The sequence below is a fragment of the Spea bombifrons genome, chromosome 1 (assembly GCF_027358695.1).
Source record: "Spea bombifrons isolate aSpeBom1 chromosome 1, aSpeBom1.2.pri, whole genome shotgun sequence".
NCBI lineage: Eukaryota > Metazoa > Chordata > Amphibia > Anura > Pelobatidae > Spea > Spea bombifrons.
This window is the reverse complement of record NC_071087.1, coordinates 153,238,875-153,256,411: the sequence shown is the minus strand read 5'-3', so window position 1 is coordinate 153,256,411 and position 17,537 is coordinate 153,238,875. Positions and strand designations below refer to the sequence as shown.

At 40.3% G+C, this 17,537-nt stretch overlaps 1 protein-coding gene across 3 annotated transcripts in view; it reads left to right on the top strand.

Moving 5' to 3' along the window:
• Positions 1–17,537, top strand: part of WDR70 (WD repeat domain 70) — a 109,191-nt gene that overhangs the window by 82,847 nt on the left and 8,807 nt on the right. For all 3 annotated transcript variants that reach the window (XM_053448116.1, XM_053448114.1, XM_053448117.1), the window contains 6 exons: positions 1,479–1,578; positions 3,001–3,085; positions 4,443–4,581; positions 12,328–12,428; positions 12,996–13,075; positions 16,563–16,679. In XM_053448116.1, coding sequence (XP_053304091.1) covers positions 1,479–1,578; positions 3,001–3,085; positions 4,443–4,581; positions 12,328–12,428; positions 12,996–13,075; positions 16,563–16,679 — 622 coding nt within the window. The remainder of the gene's footprint in view (positions 1–1,478; positions 1,579–3,000; positions 3,086–4,442; positions 4,582–12,327; positions 12,429–12,995; positions 13,076–16,562; positions 16,680–17,537) is intronic.

Genomic DNA, 17,537 nt, shown 5'->3' with positions numbered 1-17,537 from the left:
TTTTTTTTTTTTTTTTTTTTTTTTTTAGAAAAAATAGCCTTTTCTATGATTTCCAAATGTTGAACAGGTTTTAAATGCCACTTGTTAACAGGCCATATGGCTACTGGCGGGTGGCAGGGCGGGTGGCAGTATGTGAGAGCAAACAGTCTCCTTGTTCAGAGATTGAAGATACTGGTGGCCTCCTATTGAATCCCACAAGTTCCCAGGTGTGGATATATATATATATATATATATATATATATATATATATATGTATAGAGATCACAATGCCAGAAGCGGGAGCCATGTCTCTTTGGAGACCCCGCGTTCTACAGCAGCCACAGAAACTACCAAGAAGAAGACTCCCAAATCCAGATACTCGCACGCTCTCTCACTATTTGGAGATTGCTAGCGTTCAGATTCCAAGAATACGACTGCATTCTCTACAACCTTTGCATAGAAATAACATCCAAAGGAATATAAATACTGTTTTGTTCACGTTAAGCACAAGGCACATCCCTTTTATGGGATCCATTTGTTGGTTTGGATTGTTTTCGGTTGGAGTTTTACTTGTGTAAGCTTTAGGTTTATGGGAGCCGTGTTGGCACTATAGCTTTTATTCTTGTACAGCGTGCTCTTTCTGGTAACCGTTATATTACCCTGATGTGTTTCATATAGAATACCATCAACCTTGGGCCATTTCTGGGCCGTGAACACTGGTTTATGAACCCATGATCTAGTGAGAGAGGATCCCTGCAGTGCCGATATGTACCCCATGTGGTAATATAGACTGGAACCTTGATATTCTCAATAACACTATATTAATAAATATATATTAATAATATAAATCCAGTTGTTTTTGCCCTTTGCGGTAGTGTGGTTGAGTTAGCTGTGCTTATATCCCATTAAAGAAAATGTACCGTGGCGCGTTTTCAGTGTATCAATTATATTTATATATTTTAATGCATTTTTTATACATTTGCGTGCAAGACTTAGTGGTTCGATTGCGTTGTTGAGTTAAGATTTAGCATGTTCCGACACATTTTGTGTTTATAAAATCAGCGCCCCGCTTCTTTGTCATGAAAATGCTGTAATGTTGTGTAGACCAAAAATGTCACAAGTTTCAATTGGCCCGTGGATCATTTATTTTAACACAGAAATATCAGTAGATTAGTCGCATCAGTGGGATGTGCTATTAATCTGATGTTTGCAAACACAAGAGAAAGCTTATTCCACCTAGACATTCAAGAAGGACCCGGGTTGTTGAGAATTGTAATCCCAGCCGCATTAACGGCTTTATTCCAAGAGGCGTTAAAAATCACTCCTGTGTATCCACGGCTCTGGCATCCCGCTGTGTTTTAATGCAAACGTGATTATACCCAAAGGTGATCGAACATTCTATTCCAATATTGCAAATTCTGCCTCGACAATTTACATAGAAAACAAGTGACTTGTTTAGATGATGATGTGAATCTGTTTTTCCCGTTGTTTATCTTCAGGTTCACACAAAGTTCCACTGCAGACAAGCGCATGTTCCAGGCACGGACACATCATGCGTGACTTTTTCGTATAGTGGAGTGACCCTTGCCACACGTGGAGGTAAGTGTAGAAGTTTGTGTACACTTCTCTGGAACATACATACATACATACACATACATACATGCGTAGCGCAACCTGAGCCAGATCCCAGCTGTGGGTATATTCCCCCCTGTTATATAGAGGAGGTCCGTCCAATGGACCTGTTGGGGGGAGATAAGAGATCTCCATTGCACCCAGCCCATTTATAACGTGGTCTGTGCTTTGGCTGACTATTGTCCTCTTGTAAAAGTAGAGAGTTTCAGACGTGCACCCACAGGAACACTTTGGACACACAAGAGAAAACATGAAAAGAAGTCCCCTTACCATGTCGGAGTCAATGCCTTTCAGCCTCTTCCCACCACCACGTGACAGTCCATATGCGCTTTCTACCCCTTGGGTTTTGGGTGTTTGTGTACCTGAGTGAAGTGCTATACCATTTAATAGGATTGACCAAAAAGTTGGCATGTAGTGGGTAAAGAGGTAATGGACCAGGCTCTAAAGGAAGACGTGTTAATGAGATGTCGTTCAAATCAATGTTTTGCTACAGGTTTAATTAATAGCTTGAAGTTTTTGGTGCTATACAGAGGTCACTGTATACTGGTACAGTGTGACCTAAATTTGTCCATCATATGTCACCCCATGCCGTGTAGAACCATGTAAAGATTCTGATCTTATGTATGTAAATGGAGAAATTGATGCAGAATATGCCTACGTCATGCCTAGAGGGGACTGTTCCTTGGGTGCCGTACAGCTTCTGTATAAGACACGTCTGCCTTTGAATAAGAGAGTGGATGTTTTAAAAACTCATATCTGGTATTGATTTTATAACATTCCGTTCAGAACCCACCGGCTGTGACCCTGTTAAGAAACTGAGAATAATTGGTAAAAGGAACCCTGTCCTTTTTTTTGTGTGTTTTGACTGTAGATTGATGACTCACTTGTACTTTATCCAGAACCCGAGCTGTAAGGTAGTGTAAAACCAGCGTTAGAGTAGTTTGTTGGAAGGCGACCAACTAAGCCAGATGTGCTTCCCGTTTTACAAAACCACACCTGCCAAGTGTGTAGATTAAAACATTACACGGTTTGACCTCTCCGGTTCTGAGCACATCCACAGGGCATTGTGGATACGGCTTTCCCAAGCCCTACTGATCCATTAAAGGGTTAAAGTACCTAAAGGAAGTACATATAGAATATATCAGAATGAAGCTGTAACGAGATATACAGACTGTGCTAACGCTGAAGGTATTGTGAAGGTGTGATTTGCGTACATTGTTGTATAGGTGTGTGTTTAAGGTATTGAAACCGTTCTATACGGACAGCACAGTAGAGGAAAACAGATGGACAGAGAGGGATCTTTTTTCTATTACAGTTCTACTGCCCCTTGGATTTACTTTAGAACTTCATTTCGAATGTGTTTGCCCATTTGTTTTCTTTCTCTTCCAGGGGATGACACTTTGAAAACGTGGGACATTAGGAACTTTAAGAAACCTCTCCATACAGCCTCTGGTTTATCCAACATTTTCCCGGTGTAAGTGTTTGGCGTGTTTGTGTGCTAGTCCAACATTTTGTGGTCTTGTTTGTTTTTTTGCTGCTTCTGAGACGTGCATGTATTCCTGATAAGTAACCCACGTGAAGTTGAATAATCACAAGGTGACCTGGGCTACTGTCTAGGACCTTGCTATCTCAAGTATTAAAGGACCATCATAAGTGTCCACAGTGCCCAAAATGAATGAGACAAGTATTTATGTCCCAACTGCCAGGTGTCCCAGCCAGTGACCCCAAATATCAGGACTGCTTATAGGTCCTCTAGCAGGTCCTGTTGGTAGGAATACCGGACTATCCATGCCCACCGTGGCCCCCTCTTATGGTACAGGTGGAATTGCCGAGGGTCTTACAGACATGCCAAATAGACTGTAACATAACGCTTAGTGTTTGGCTTAAAGACAATCCTTTAGTGCGTTGCAGTTATGCAATACCACCCAAAATGTACGTTTTCTGATGTTCTTGGCATAGGTCTTATCTTTTTAAATAATTACTAAACTAAGACTGTTCCAGACAATGTAGCGGACTCCTGTCAGACTGCCGTATCATATCACCGTAGGGTAAATGTGTTTGTTGCAGTGATCTGGCACCCAGTATTTCTTCAGCCTTGTCTTCAAAACATGTAGAGTCATCATAAAATTGTAATGTTTTTTTTTCCTGTCGTCATGGATTCCGGCAGGTTTTTTTTTTTTCTTTTCTTTTATTAAAGTATTACCCTCACACACAGCATTTATACCAGAAACTCCATGGCTGGTGACTTCACCCCTACCCCTTGCTGGCCCTGTAATAGTCGTCGGTGCCAGCAGCGGCTGGGTTTGGAGCTGAACCTGGTCATAAAAAAGAAATGCACTTAGTGTGCCTGAATAAATGTGTTTATTCACCCGACCCGTGAAGCGGCTACAAGGTCGGACCCCAAAAGACAGGACAGAGACAGATGAAAACAATGACAAAAATTGGCTGTCCCTTTAACTAACTAGAATCATATTTCATTGATATCATTGAACAGCAGTAAGTAATTTGCATAGGAAAAAATATTTTCCCATAATATCCTGTACTTGGAATTCCAACCATGTGAAAAAAAAAATATATATATATATTCCTGTTACTAGCATTAATGCTGTTTTAATACAGAGTATTTTACTAAGAGCTGAGCTAGCTTAAGAATAGCCCTAAAATTTCCATCTCGAGTTTAAAGGGCCAGCTCAAGAGTCTAGAATTGGTCAATTCACTCTAATCAATTTGGAGGATTAAAAAATACTCGTATTGCTGTCACACGTTTTATCAGTTCCATTTTCATGACCAAAGTTCCTATAATACTGATCTGTTTTTTGTGTTTTATTAAGGAGCGATTGTTGCTTCAGTCCAGACGATAAACTTCTAGTAACCGGAACATCAGTGAAGAAAGGAGGCGGCAGCGGGAAATTAATTTTCTTCAGCATGGTGGACTTCCAGAAGGCTTATGAAATTCAGGTCACAGATGCAGTAAGTAGTTATGTTGTCAGAACCATGCGTACCTTATTTTCATTAATATTTAAAGACAACAGCATATTATCCATTTGTGTCCTGGCTCTGTTATCTGAATCTAGATTCTTTATCGTACCGCCTGTGGGAAACAATAGAATGCCTCAGTTTTAAGCACCCAGTCGGAATAATGAAATTCAATGAAAGAATGGACTTCATTAGCATTGCCATTAAGAATCAGCTCGGTTTGGCATTTGATCAGGAAAGTCACACAAAATATGACTGACAACAATGGCGGCCTCCTGGTCTGTAGATAAAGGGAGTTTATTGGAGCAGAACACCAAGTTTCTGTCAGTGTCAGTAAGAAGATGCCCTGGAGTAGAAGGATTTCCGTGGCATGGCTTCCATTTAGTAAACACATTTTAACGTTCTCCACCTTGTGCTGAGTGAACTGTCCTGTGCGTTCCCGCTGCTCTCTCGTAATCCCGACCCACTCTGTGTATCAAACGCTGGAATTTTACAGATAAATGAAAAAGATGAATACATCGGGGGGACTCCTAATCCCTGTAAACAGGAGGTATATTTGGCCTTCACGTGAACCTGATGGATAATGGAAGTAGGAATGAATTGTTTAACAAAAGTCTGTTTGTTTGACATTCCTTTTTTTCGTGGTAACTCGGCCCCTCTTTGCCGCGTCTCCCTTCATAGTGAACCATTCGGGTTAGACGATGTTCAGATCTCTTCGCTGTTAGATGGGAAATCCTCTTGTTTTACTAACTGACCTGTAGGCATTAGGATCAAGCTGGGGTCATCTGGGGTCTTTTCAGATCACCGCAACGAAATTATTAAAAAGTCATTTTTTGGTGTTCTTACAGAATAAATTCAGAATATATATATATATTTTTTAATGTTTAACATTTAAATATCTATTTTAGGACTACCTGTGCTCTCTATTAAAACAACCGTGAAAGGGATGAGTGAGAACATATAATGTATTGCAATACACATGAAATATGTTTAAGGACATCTGGATGGCAGATATTGATGAGACGTGCGATCCAGGTGGGAGGAAGCCTTGGATTATTGGGTTACAACCCCCATTACTCACGCTTAGCCGTCGGAAAATTGTGGGCGGTGTAATTTATAGTCCACAAGCAGGCTTGGTCAGAAAGTACCCAAAATTCATAAAAAAAAATATAGAAATTAATTTAAACATACTGTATTGCGCTGCGGTATATGATGGCTGTATATAAAATAATAAGCTTTCTGGTCCCCCCCCCATTAACAGAAATATGCTATGGGCTATAGGTACACCAATTTTTTTTGTATGCTCCCATTGTCAATGAATTCTTGTAACGCGCTGTAACTTGGCCCGACGCCAGTATTATTACTGTAACAAATATGTGAGCCAACACGGGAAAGATTTTTCCATACGCGAGAGATCGACATAGCTGGAATCATTTACGGTGCCTAGCATGGGACAAAAATAGATTTCCTTGCCAAGAGCTGCCGTGGAAATATTTATTAACCTACCGCAGGTTATAATTCAAACTAAAACATAACCTTTAACCCTTACAGTCTTAAAAGGGTACGGCAAGCTCCCGGTTGCTGCGTCTCGTGGGAGCGGACACTATTATGATCATTCCCCCGAAGCCTGGATTCACTTGATTTAATAACGGAAAGGTGCCGTTCTAGCTATTTCACTGAATTTAACACTTTTGTAACTTAATGCAGCATTGGAAACGTCATCCCTTGATTTACTGAAGCCGGTATTCCTTCCTTAATCACATAAGTCATGCAACGAAAAAGAATGCACTGATAGGTGGTTGCCATAGCATATTAAAACTTTCTGTGTGTTTATATTGTGTGATTAGAGGTTCAGGGGACAGAATAATATGACTGATCTGCTATGGTTTATTTTCTTAACGTACTCGAGAGCTTAATGAATGCTTTGTTCAAAGCATCTCTAAGAAAATATTGGGGATAAACTTCATCTTTATTAAGACCCAGCAGAGGAGAAAACTGATAACATAGAAGGGATAAGTGTATCAGCTCCCCAAAGTTCCCTTTAATTCTAGAGTGTGCGCTGCCTTCTATTCATGAAGTTTGTTAGTAAGATGAATGGACATAGCCATTGCTAACACGAGAGAAATGGAGTCTAGTCGAAGTTTATGCCTTTTGTTCAACTAACGTAGAAGATGTGAAGTTAGCTGAGCGTTCAGGACCTCAGAGGTCTTTTCTCCATTAGAAATTCTTGCTTTAGAACATAAGATTGTTATTCTGTTTGTGTGCCTACTAGAGAAACCTCTGTCTGAATCTAATTTTGGAACCCACCAGTCTGAAGACGTTGGTTGATGGGTCTCCGCATCTGCTGCTGTTCAGCACATACTATTTTATTATTATCATTATTATTATTATTATTATTATTGTTTATTATGTAGCACCAACAATTTCCACAGCTCTTCTTACAGTACAAACATTCTTGGAGTCTGATAAACCAGAACTGACAGACTAAGACGGACCGAGACATTAGGTAAAGAGGTCCCGGCTCGCAAGCTTACGCTCTGTAGGCAAAAGATTGAGCTTTTCACCTTGTATCCCATATTTAGCTCCACGTCCGACACTCTCCTGCTATTTCCTTTCACTTCCTCTCTCTCTGAAACGCTATCCCTTTTTTATTTATTTCTTTAAATGGCCGCTCGCCAGACGAGGAGGAATGCACATACGACTCGACAGAAGGTGCATGTTGAATTAGCTTCCTTTGATGATTTGCCACTTGTTAGCCGACTCTAGATGCCCTGCCAAGGGAGGCCGAGCTCTTTTGATGCCTCATCACAATCATTCCGTGGTGAGCTCTAACCTCTGCTCAAGGAATGCCATGCCAGTGGCGAAAACAAAACCGCTTTATGTTTACCCTCACCATTCCACATCCAACATTAAGTAACACGTCGTTTTCGAACGTCGCTCCGTGTGTTTAGTCTGTGTTCACACGTTGCGTTCATGAAAAAAGGGTCTTTTTATAGATTTGGCCGGTTTTGAAGACAGGACTCGTTTGAGGAGTATCATAGAAAAGTATCTCTTGACGCCGCTCTCATGATGAGCCAATCTGGTAATCTCCAGAAGTCACTTGAGTACCTGGTATAAAGACATGTAATCACATCAACGTGTACTTCCACATACCACTCCGAGAACATGTCTCCAAGATGTTATGCGGGTTGCAGCCTAGATCAGGCTGTGTACGCTCTCTCATATTTTATATTCAGCATACTTTACTGACCCAAGGCTTGTGGCGGTCATGTTTTTTTTTACATTTATTTATTATTTTATATTTTTTATACTATGTTCTGAGTTTTATCCGTCCAAACAGGAACACAGAAAGGTATTAAATGAATTCAGACTCATCCAAAGAGCCATAAAGTAACAGAGAAGTTGTTGCATGGGACTTTACCCGGAAATTTAAAGTAACAACAGTGCTGACATCTACTTCACGCGGGGTCCGGCACGCGAGGTCCGGCACGCGAGGTCCGGCACACGGGGTGCATCTGCATTTTTTGTTGAGCCTTAATTCTGCCGGTGCTGTCCTTGAGATCAGTCTTTGGAACCATCCATGGCTTCCAGATATGTTAGAACAGCACAGATACTGACGTATGAATTACATTGTGGTAAGATCGTTATGATTATGACATAATGATTATGATGTAAAGGATTCACTGGGTTATTGGTCAGTTTGGATACCCTATCCATGAACTCCAGTGTACATAAAGCCTCAGCCCTTTATTCCACCTCAAGCATGGTGAGTGCTAATAATTACCGACTCATTTATAAAGCATCCGTAAATCGTGTAGGTCCCGTAACGTGCGCGGTTATCTGCCCTACCGAAGCGAGTAACGTTCTTAAACCCGGAGGCCAGAAGGCTGCATACCTACATATCGGTGATTAATAGGAGGCGATGGAGTTGACACGACGCAGCATCCGTCTCTGTTTATACATCAGACGATTTGCGCTAATCCGTGACCTATAAAGACACCTTGTACATCTGCTGGGAGGCTAAGAAAATAAACAGTTTCATGTACAGGGAGAATACAAAGGTCGGTGGGAATGCCAAGTATCCTCTCTGTTTGTGTAGTAATAAGACTGAGCGGCAGGAGCGGGGTCGGCCTGGTTAATAGTCGTAATAAATTGATAGGATTAGCTTGGATTTAACTTAATGAATTTATTTACGTTACACGGAGCGGCATACGAGCTTCTTACAGTATTACAACTGGTTTATGATCGCTTTTACAAGAGGGTGTAAAAAGGTATTGTGGAGCTGTCTCTGCGAAAGCTGCTGGTATTAGCTGTCAAAATACCCAGGGTATTATTTTCTAGGTAGACTGATGGAGGAAGATATTTACAAACAAAATCGCCTTTTTCTTTACAATCCATGTCGATTTTTCTCAAAATGTTATATTTTGTAATGCTTATACAACACCTCTTACCTATGGACCAATGGCAGATTTCAGCCAGGGCCCATTAATATAATAATAATAATAATAATATATTAATATATATATATATAAATATAAATGTCTTTATTATAGCTTGTGCTTTTTGTTTGTTAATTAGCATAATTATTTTGGAGAGATTTCGTTCAGCTAATGGAAGCTGAGATTGGTCGCAGTCTTTGGCAGAGTCAGCATTAACTCACAGATTTTCTGTCCAGAAGTTTTCTTCATTCTCCTTAACGCTAGGGGATATATAATCATGTGTATCAATACCATGATATATCAGATAATTATGAATGGTACATATAAAACACTGTTGGATTTTGTAATATTGGTCAACTTTAATTATCCATGGAAGATTATTGTTGTGTCTTTCTTTATTTTATACATATATATATATATAAGAGATTATTGTTGACCTTATTTGCATGCGCCTACCCAGAATCCCTTGTGGTTGTGGCAGCACCATGAGACTTCTGAGGGAAAAACAAGCCTTCTGGTGTCTGTAGACGAGTGTTTAATAATGCTTCTACTAACCGTGTATATATATATATATATATATATATATATATATATATATATATATATATATATATATATATATATATATATATATATATATATAATACACACAGCTAAGGTAAAAAAATATTTGATCCCCTGCTGATTTTGTACGTTTGTCCACTGACAAAGACATGAACAGTCTATAATTTTTATGGTAGGTTTATTTGAACAATGAGGTACATGTGCTTTCATGAGCAGGGGCACCTTGCGGGCGCTGCAGGATTCCACTCCTTCGCGGCATAGTGTGTTACTAGTTGTTTTCTTGGTAATTTTGTCCCAGCTGCCTTGAGATCATTGACAAGATCCTCCTGTGTAGTTCTGGACTGATTCCTCACCAGTCTCCTGATTGTTGAAACTCCACGAGGTGAGATCTTGCATGGAGCCCCAGACCGAGGGACAGTTATTTTGTGTTTCTTCCATTTGCAAATAATCGCACCAACCTACACAAGGCTGGAATGGTCTTGTAGCCTATTCCAGCCTTGTGTAGGTCTACAGACTTGTCCCTGACATCCTTGGACAGCTCTTTGGTCTTGGCCATGGTGGAGAGTTTGGAATCTGATTGCTTCTGTGGACAGGTGTGTTTTATAGAGGTAACACGCTGAGATTAGGAGCTCCCTTTAAAAGAGTGCTCCTAATCTCAGCTCATTACCCTGTATAAAAGACACCCAGGAGCCAGACATCTTGCCGATTGATAGGGATATATATATATATATATATATATATATATATATATATATATATATATATATATATATATATATAGTGTGTGTGTTTTCCATAAATATCACTTTTTTAACGTGTAAACACAGTTGCATGGTTTTGTTCAGCATATAGAACTCTAAAATGCAGGATTCTAGAACTTCCCCAAAAGTGTAGATTGTAAGATTTTAAGCAGGGCCCTCTTCACCTAACGTATCGGGTTGTCTTAGTTGTAAGAAGTGCTGCGTAAATTCCTGGGGCTATATAAATAAAAGATAATAATGCAAATAAAGGAATAGAAACCGAGGAAACCAAAGAGCGCCATAGTATGAAGAGCAGGCAGATTATGCGGAGATAAATCACTCTGCACCACGCATCTCCCAGCTGTTTTGGGACGGTCAATATTTGGGGTAATTTTGTTCCTTTTATTCATTGACGGTACAAGCGCAGACAGAAGGCGATAGCGTGACGGTAACATAAAGGCAGAAACCTTTTTTCATCGAAGGCTTTATTCTGTAATTGCGGAATTGGAAGAAAGGGGTTGCACGGGATTTAGATTCAGAACTTTTTCACTTAAACGCCTAAATTGTGTTTGTGTGGTTTATTTGATCATTTTATTGTTTGTTTTTATCATTTATGCACATATTTGGTGCGGCCGCTCTTTGTCTTGAAAACAGCATGTCTCTTCTGGGTACACTCACCCACGGTTTAAGGAACTCGATAGGGAGCCTGCATCGTTCACTCACTCTTTCTGGGGCTTAAAGAGTTAACAGGCTCAAAACCCATGAATATGATCAAAATAAAATAAAGGCGGTGTTAGCTGTGTCTCCAGAGTGTGACCGGCCCATCGGTGTGACAGGTCTCCTCGCCACGGCTGGTCATGCGCAGCAAGTCGGACTCATAACATCACAGACCAGCGGGGTGGCCGGGCCGAGCGTCCTCCGTTCAGGCTGTGTTCTGAATTGGATCGTGAGCTGTGTGTTCACACATTGGTTAAAAATGACTATATTACTATATACCACCAACTTCGGGGCCCCGAGCTCTGCATATGCAGGCGGCCTTTGTGTTACTCTAGGGTGCGCCAGTATTTGGGCAGATGAGCTGACGCTCATTGAACCAGCCTTTTGAATCATTAATAGCACACATGTCCATGCTGGTTACCATGCTGCGCATGCACAATAATAGTCAAAAATCCCTAAGAAGCAGGAATGGCACGCATAATCCCAAATCACTGGGCTGTCAATATTTTGCTAGTAGTTAAGATTTCTTTCGTGAGAAATTCCATCTCGGAATGAAATTAGGTCTCCAATTTATCACCAGCGTGAAAAATTATTTTATTTTATAAAGAGACACAAACAAAAAAGCCATTCACTTCCTAAGCCCGTATGTGAGCTAAACATGGAATAAGATGTTTGAATAATTTTAATATTATTGTGTTTTCCTGGAATGAGATTTTTTTTTCCTTATATTTGAATGAGTTAAAAAAAAAAAATCTTAATAAATAATAATAAAAAAAGAATTCTCTGCCCTGGTGATGGTTGGTAAGCTTAGTATAGGCGTATAGGGAAATAAACGTATTTTTGGTATCCTTTTCTCTGCATTGAGTTAGCGTATTGGCCGTTTGGACCCAGGCTTGTCAGACTTGTACTTAGCAAGCGGGGGCCGCGCTGTGAATGATGCACCGTGACATGATGTACGCAACAGAGTAAACTGTATAATACAATCTCACTAACATTGATTCTGTCGACAGGGTTACATAAAGCGCCAGCCAAATAACTTCGTGTTTTCTCACTGCGTCTCGCTCTACCAAACACACTACTTGGTTTTAACTCTTTGAGCACCAAGGGCATTATTAACAAAGTGCATCTCTTATGTGCTCGGTATCTGTTTGAAAGACGAATAATGATCCACTGTCGAGACACATCGAAACAGGTTTATGGTCGGAGCCATCTCAAAATTGAGTGTTCTTCCAGGGGAATCAACAAAAAAGGTTATTTTCTCGCATTCTGCTTTATTTCAGAGTGTGGTCCGATGTCTTTGGCATCCCAAACTGAACCAGATCATGGTGGGGACTGGCAACGGATTAGTCAAAGTGTACTATGACCCAGTTAAAAGCCAGAGGTATGTTTTATGCAAGTTACTGACCCCAGTGATCGTAATACATGTAGAGAACAATACCATGCGACAGATTCAATGAATTAAGATGTAAAATAAGTGGAAATGTATTGTCCTAGTTCATCTTTGTCATGTTTCTAACCAGATCTCTCATGCAAATCAATTTACTCTCAATGTAGCTGTTCATTTGAGTCATGGGTTAGTTGATGATGCCATTTGTCTTTCTGATAGTATAGGGTTTCATTTATTTGTTTTAGCTTTAATCAGCATATTTTCCATGCACAGATTATTGCGTCCGCGCAATAAGTTTAATAAATTTTAATTCCACAGTGGATGCTGTGCTGTGTACCAAACTCTCACTCAGTCCTTGTCAATGGGAGCTCTTTAAAGGAAGAGCATACAAATACTTACATTAAAGCAAAATTGTAAGGCAATATCTTAGGCAAAGGGATTAGTTGAGGTTCACGGTCCCTGCTGACTTTGCTCAAACTTTCACTAAAATATTGTGAGTATTTACTTACTTATTTCCTTGTTTATGTTTTATTTTTTGTTTCTTGCATTTTTTTTACCCAGAGGAGCCAAGCTCTGCGTGGTTAAAACAAAAAGAAAGGAACGGCAAGCTGAAACACTTACCCAGGACTACATTATTACTCGTGAGTATTTACCTCCTGGAAAAGTGGGATATTGGTTCATAAATGCTCAGAAACACCTTGTCCTTAGGTTGTTCTTTTATAAAGCCAAAGAAGCAAAGATCTAAAGTAATTAACGTTCAAGTTCTATAGACCTTTCAGGAGGTAATCTAATGTGTTCCCTAAAAGTGCGAGCACAAGCCATCGTTTGGCCGGGACTGCGATAGGTTGACTGGAGGCTAATCGGATGTATGTCCCAGAAGCCATTGTGTTTTGCTCACATTGTTATTTGGGAACCTGACCGCCGTTAGCATCTGGAAATTCAAAAGGAATTGTCTCAATGTTGGTCATGACTATTACGTCCTCTAATGGCTGGGATGTCCTTTTAAACAATGCACCATTCAAGACCAGTATGGCTCTTCTTGCAAGAAAATCCTTCCATAGTTGTCCCTTACCATTTCCCGTGATTCAAACCATAGAATCGAAATATCCATGGTTTACTCAGCAAGCCTCATTGTTGGTAACAGCTGTAACTGGAGTCCAGATGTTTGCAGGAACGGGAGGAACATGCTCATTACATGGTTCAAAACTAAGGAACTTTGACCTACACTGGCTTCAGGATATGATATGCAAGTCTTCCAACCATTGTGTGTTTTATTGGCAGTCCTAATATATCCCTCCTAGACTCCAGGTAGATCAATCAGGCCTGTCATTAATCAATACGTAGATTATTTCTGATAGAGAAGTGAAATAGATCATTACTTTTGTACGTTTTTGTTTTAATATTTAGACAATCTTATGCGTTCCCCAGGCCTGTAGTGCGATCCCGAGATGTTACGGCACGACAACAGATAAAGGCAGAACAGTTTTATCTATAAGTTTACACTATGCCGCAAATAACATTAGACCAGCAAAGTGTGTGGGGGTGTGAGTTTGCCGGATGATATCCAAAATATATTGTTGATAAGAAAAGAAATCGTCTGCATGTCTCAGACAACTTGACATGTGATTGTTACATTATAACTCAAGGAGCATCCTTCAGGATCTCCTTGCATGAGTTTGCTGGTTAATGCTTTTAATTCAATGGGAGCAACTGAGTTACCGGTTCGCCAATGCATTCAGTTACCCTGCGACATGTGCCCAGGAAAGCATTCTACCCCAGTTTTGTGCCAATCTGGCTCCCCAACGTCCTGCGGTTATTCCAGCTGGCCATTTTACGCTATAGAGGATCATGCTTAACCGACACATCCGTCCACAGCCCGTGCAACGCGCCCTTCTGAGCGGAGAGCTGGGATATAACCTCATACCCCAACATTCATTAGAAAGAATGACAAGCTAGGGCATCGCCCCACATAAATACATCCCTTACTGCCGCCATGTGTTCTGGATAGTCACAAAATATGAGTATTGTGGTTTGTAGTAATACTCTTACACTAGCTTTCAATGCCCCTCTAAGTAGTGTTTAGCGATGTGTCTTCAGTATCACCCTGCGGAACCCTTCAGTGTTCCAGAGGTTTAGGGGACAGTCTTATGCCCCTGACACCCCTACTATGGAATAATGCATATTAAAGTACTCTGTCAGTAACCCTATGCGAGTACTTTAATAGGCAGTCTTACAATAGGGAAGAAAAAAAAAAGAAAACATTTACCTGCACAGAATTTGCAACCATTCGACAAAATTTTCTTTTATGAACCGAAATTTCTTATCTCTAATTGGCTGCTAAAGCTGTCAGTCGGTTCCAGTAGAGAACTTCCAAAAAAATCTATGAGAGTATTCCTGTCACTGGTTGCCTTAACTAAAACCAGTAGTCGCCCTCCAGTTGAAGTCACTGAATACTAACAAAACATCAGCGTTTAAATAGCATATGTGTCATTGACTGCCATTGCTTCCCTTCACTAGAAAGGGTGTTCTACTGAGCATGTGCAAGAAGCATACTGAGGTATGCCCCCTGCTTTCAGAAGAGGCAGCTGGGGAGGAGTCATAATTTAACATGAAAATAGGGATGGAGTAGAAATCATCTAATTATTATTCTCAGAGAGAGATAAATCTGGAAAACATTTTAAAAATAGTAAATTAAGATGAATCTAGACCGATTTATAATTGAAATATTTAGATGCACTCGTGTTTTTGCAGTTGTCTGTGTATTGTAAATCAAACCGTGTTGTTGATGGTTTTCGTATTTAACATGGAAATGAAATGGAATCCAGAAGCATTTCAGTTCCTTGGACGTGTTTAAAGCACCAAATGTTTGGAATTGCTGCAGCTAACTACATAAACAACCACTAAATGGAAACTGAATTGTATTAAAATCCAAGGAACTTTATAGAGAAGATTAATCAGCTTTTCAGATTGAATGAAAAGTTTTGCACATAACGAACATATAAAGTATCACGGAAGCCGTGACCGGCCCTGGATCGGATATATTTTGGGGCTAAAAACGGAAAACATGTTAAGTTAACTTTTTATCGCAAAAGCCTGTTTGGTCGCACCCCTGAGCAGCTGGGATTTGACCGCCAATTCTAGGTTAATTCTAGGTTAATTCTAGGTTAGTTCTAGAATGTTGAGCTTTTTCGGTGTCTTTGGTGATGCCTTTCACATTACAGCAGAATGTTCAATAAACCTACATTGTGGCACGATCAAATAACCAGTATGCTTTGGAAGTACGTCACGTCTGTCTGTAACTGTCTTCACGATGGGACTTGTTTGGTTAGCCCTCTCCTTGCAGCCTTAGAAGGAGGAACGAGGAGTGAGGAGGTCATTTCAGCACCGGGAAGACAATAAATAATCATGCAGCTTTTGTCAATAATCTTGTCAAACTAAGATAGAATGAGGAAAAATAACCTAGATCGAGGATCTATAAAACAATCATTGTAATAGAGAAACCATTATTTTTACAAACCCTTAGGGTGTCCTGTATATAGAAGGCCTCTGGCTGCAGGTTAACTGGCAGTGTTATGGTAAGAGTGGAAAAGTTGGTTGCCTATGAGTCCCCCCCCCAGTAGCCTATGGCTAATCACACCCTCAATGAAGACATTGCCAGAAGACTCCATTTGTAATGAATGCTTTCTGAATGAACCTCACCCTCGGAATACCCCAGCCATGTCTAGTGGCTCCAACATATTCTGTAAAGCTGTGTAAAATGTGACTATTGCTTTTGGCTACCCCTGGAGATGGTGCATCTGTGTTTCTATAGCGTTCCGATTGAAATCCCGGTGTTTGGATTTGGCAGGGAGGTTTCATTCCATTTTGGGTCAGTTACTCGGTGTTCATTTGCAGCTTTTGGAGTTTTTACCAGGGTTAGATGCGGGGGAATCCCTACTGAGTAATGGTGTTGGGCCAGTTTCTCTTCGATTTGTTTCTCTTCGATTTGGCGGAATGCGTTAGTGACAGTAGGTAGATGTACGTTAGGCTTCATTGATGGTGCGCTGATGTCTGGAAACATTCCTGGAAAAGTTCTATTTTCAGAAATAAAGATGAATTGTAACATTTTTTTTCTCCTCTCTCCTGTAGCTCACGCTCTTCCAATGTTCAGAGAGCCAAGACAGAGAAGTACAAGGAAACAGCTTGAAAAGGACCGACTGGACCCTTTAAAATCTCATAAACCCGAGCCACCAGTAGCAGGGCCTGGTAAGTACTTTTAACATTATGGAAAATCCTCAATTTAGTCGCTGTCACAGGTTCCCCACAAGCCCCCATTTGAATCAACGTGAAACCAATGGGAACTTAGCCAGAGGATGCTCTGCATGTTTTCTGCTGGAAGGCTGTTCCACTTATTGACTACCTCTGAGAAAAACTAAGCCTCTGACTCCTCCTAACATTACTCCTCCTTTAAATATGCATAACTGTGTTTATCAAATGCTCGCATCATATACTGTTTCATTGTCTCTCCCAGTTATACATGCAAATATAAATAGTCTTTCCTGATCATGTTTTATCATTAATTTTCCGCTACTTCCGTTTTTGCACAGAATCTCTCTCTCCTGGGGTCTCCAGAGTACTAGTAGGGGAGACCTTCCATTAAGAACACCAAAATTCCATCTTCCTATGTAGTCACTGACGTGAAATCACTTTATGTACCAAGTGCATTACTTGACATTTATCAACATAAATAATTTCCACTTGACTTATTCTCCCAGGAATGTCCATCTTGTTCCAGATCTTTCTAGCACTGAAAAAATTTATCAAAAAAATCCTTTTTTTTAATATCCGTAGTAAAAAAAGATTTAACTAATGGACCCTACAACTAAGCTAGTGCATAGACTGCATTATTGCGATTCTTGGGCAGAGATTAAGTAGATTTGACTCCATAGAGTTGCAGAGGAGAAGCCAGTGTGATACGGGGTTATCAAAATGTCATAAGTGTAAAAAAACCATGATCATTTTAAATATGAGTGACCCTTTAAACATAGTGTTCCCGATGATTGCGCAACTGCTGCCTGATATTTTGGATCTCTTTAACGTGTGTAATGCTGTCTTCTTTACCCC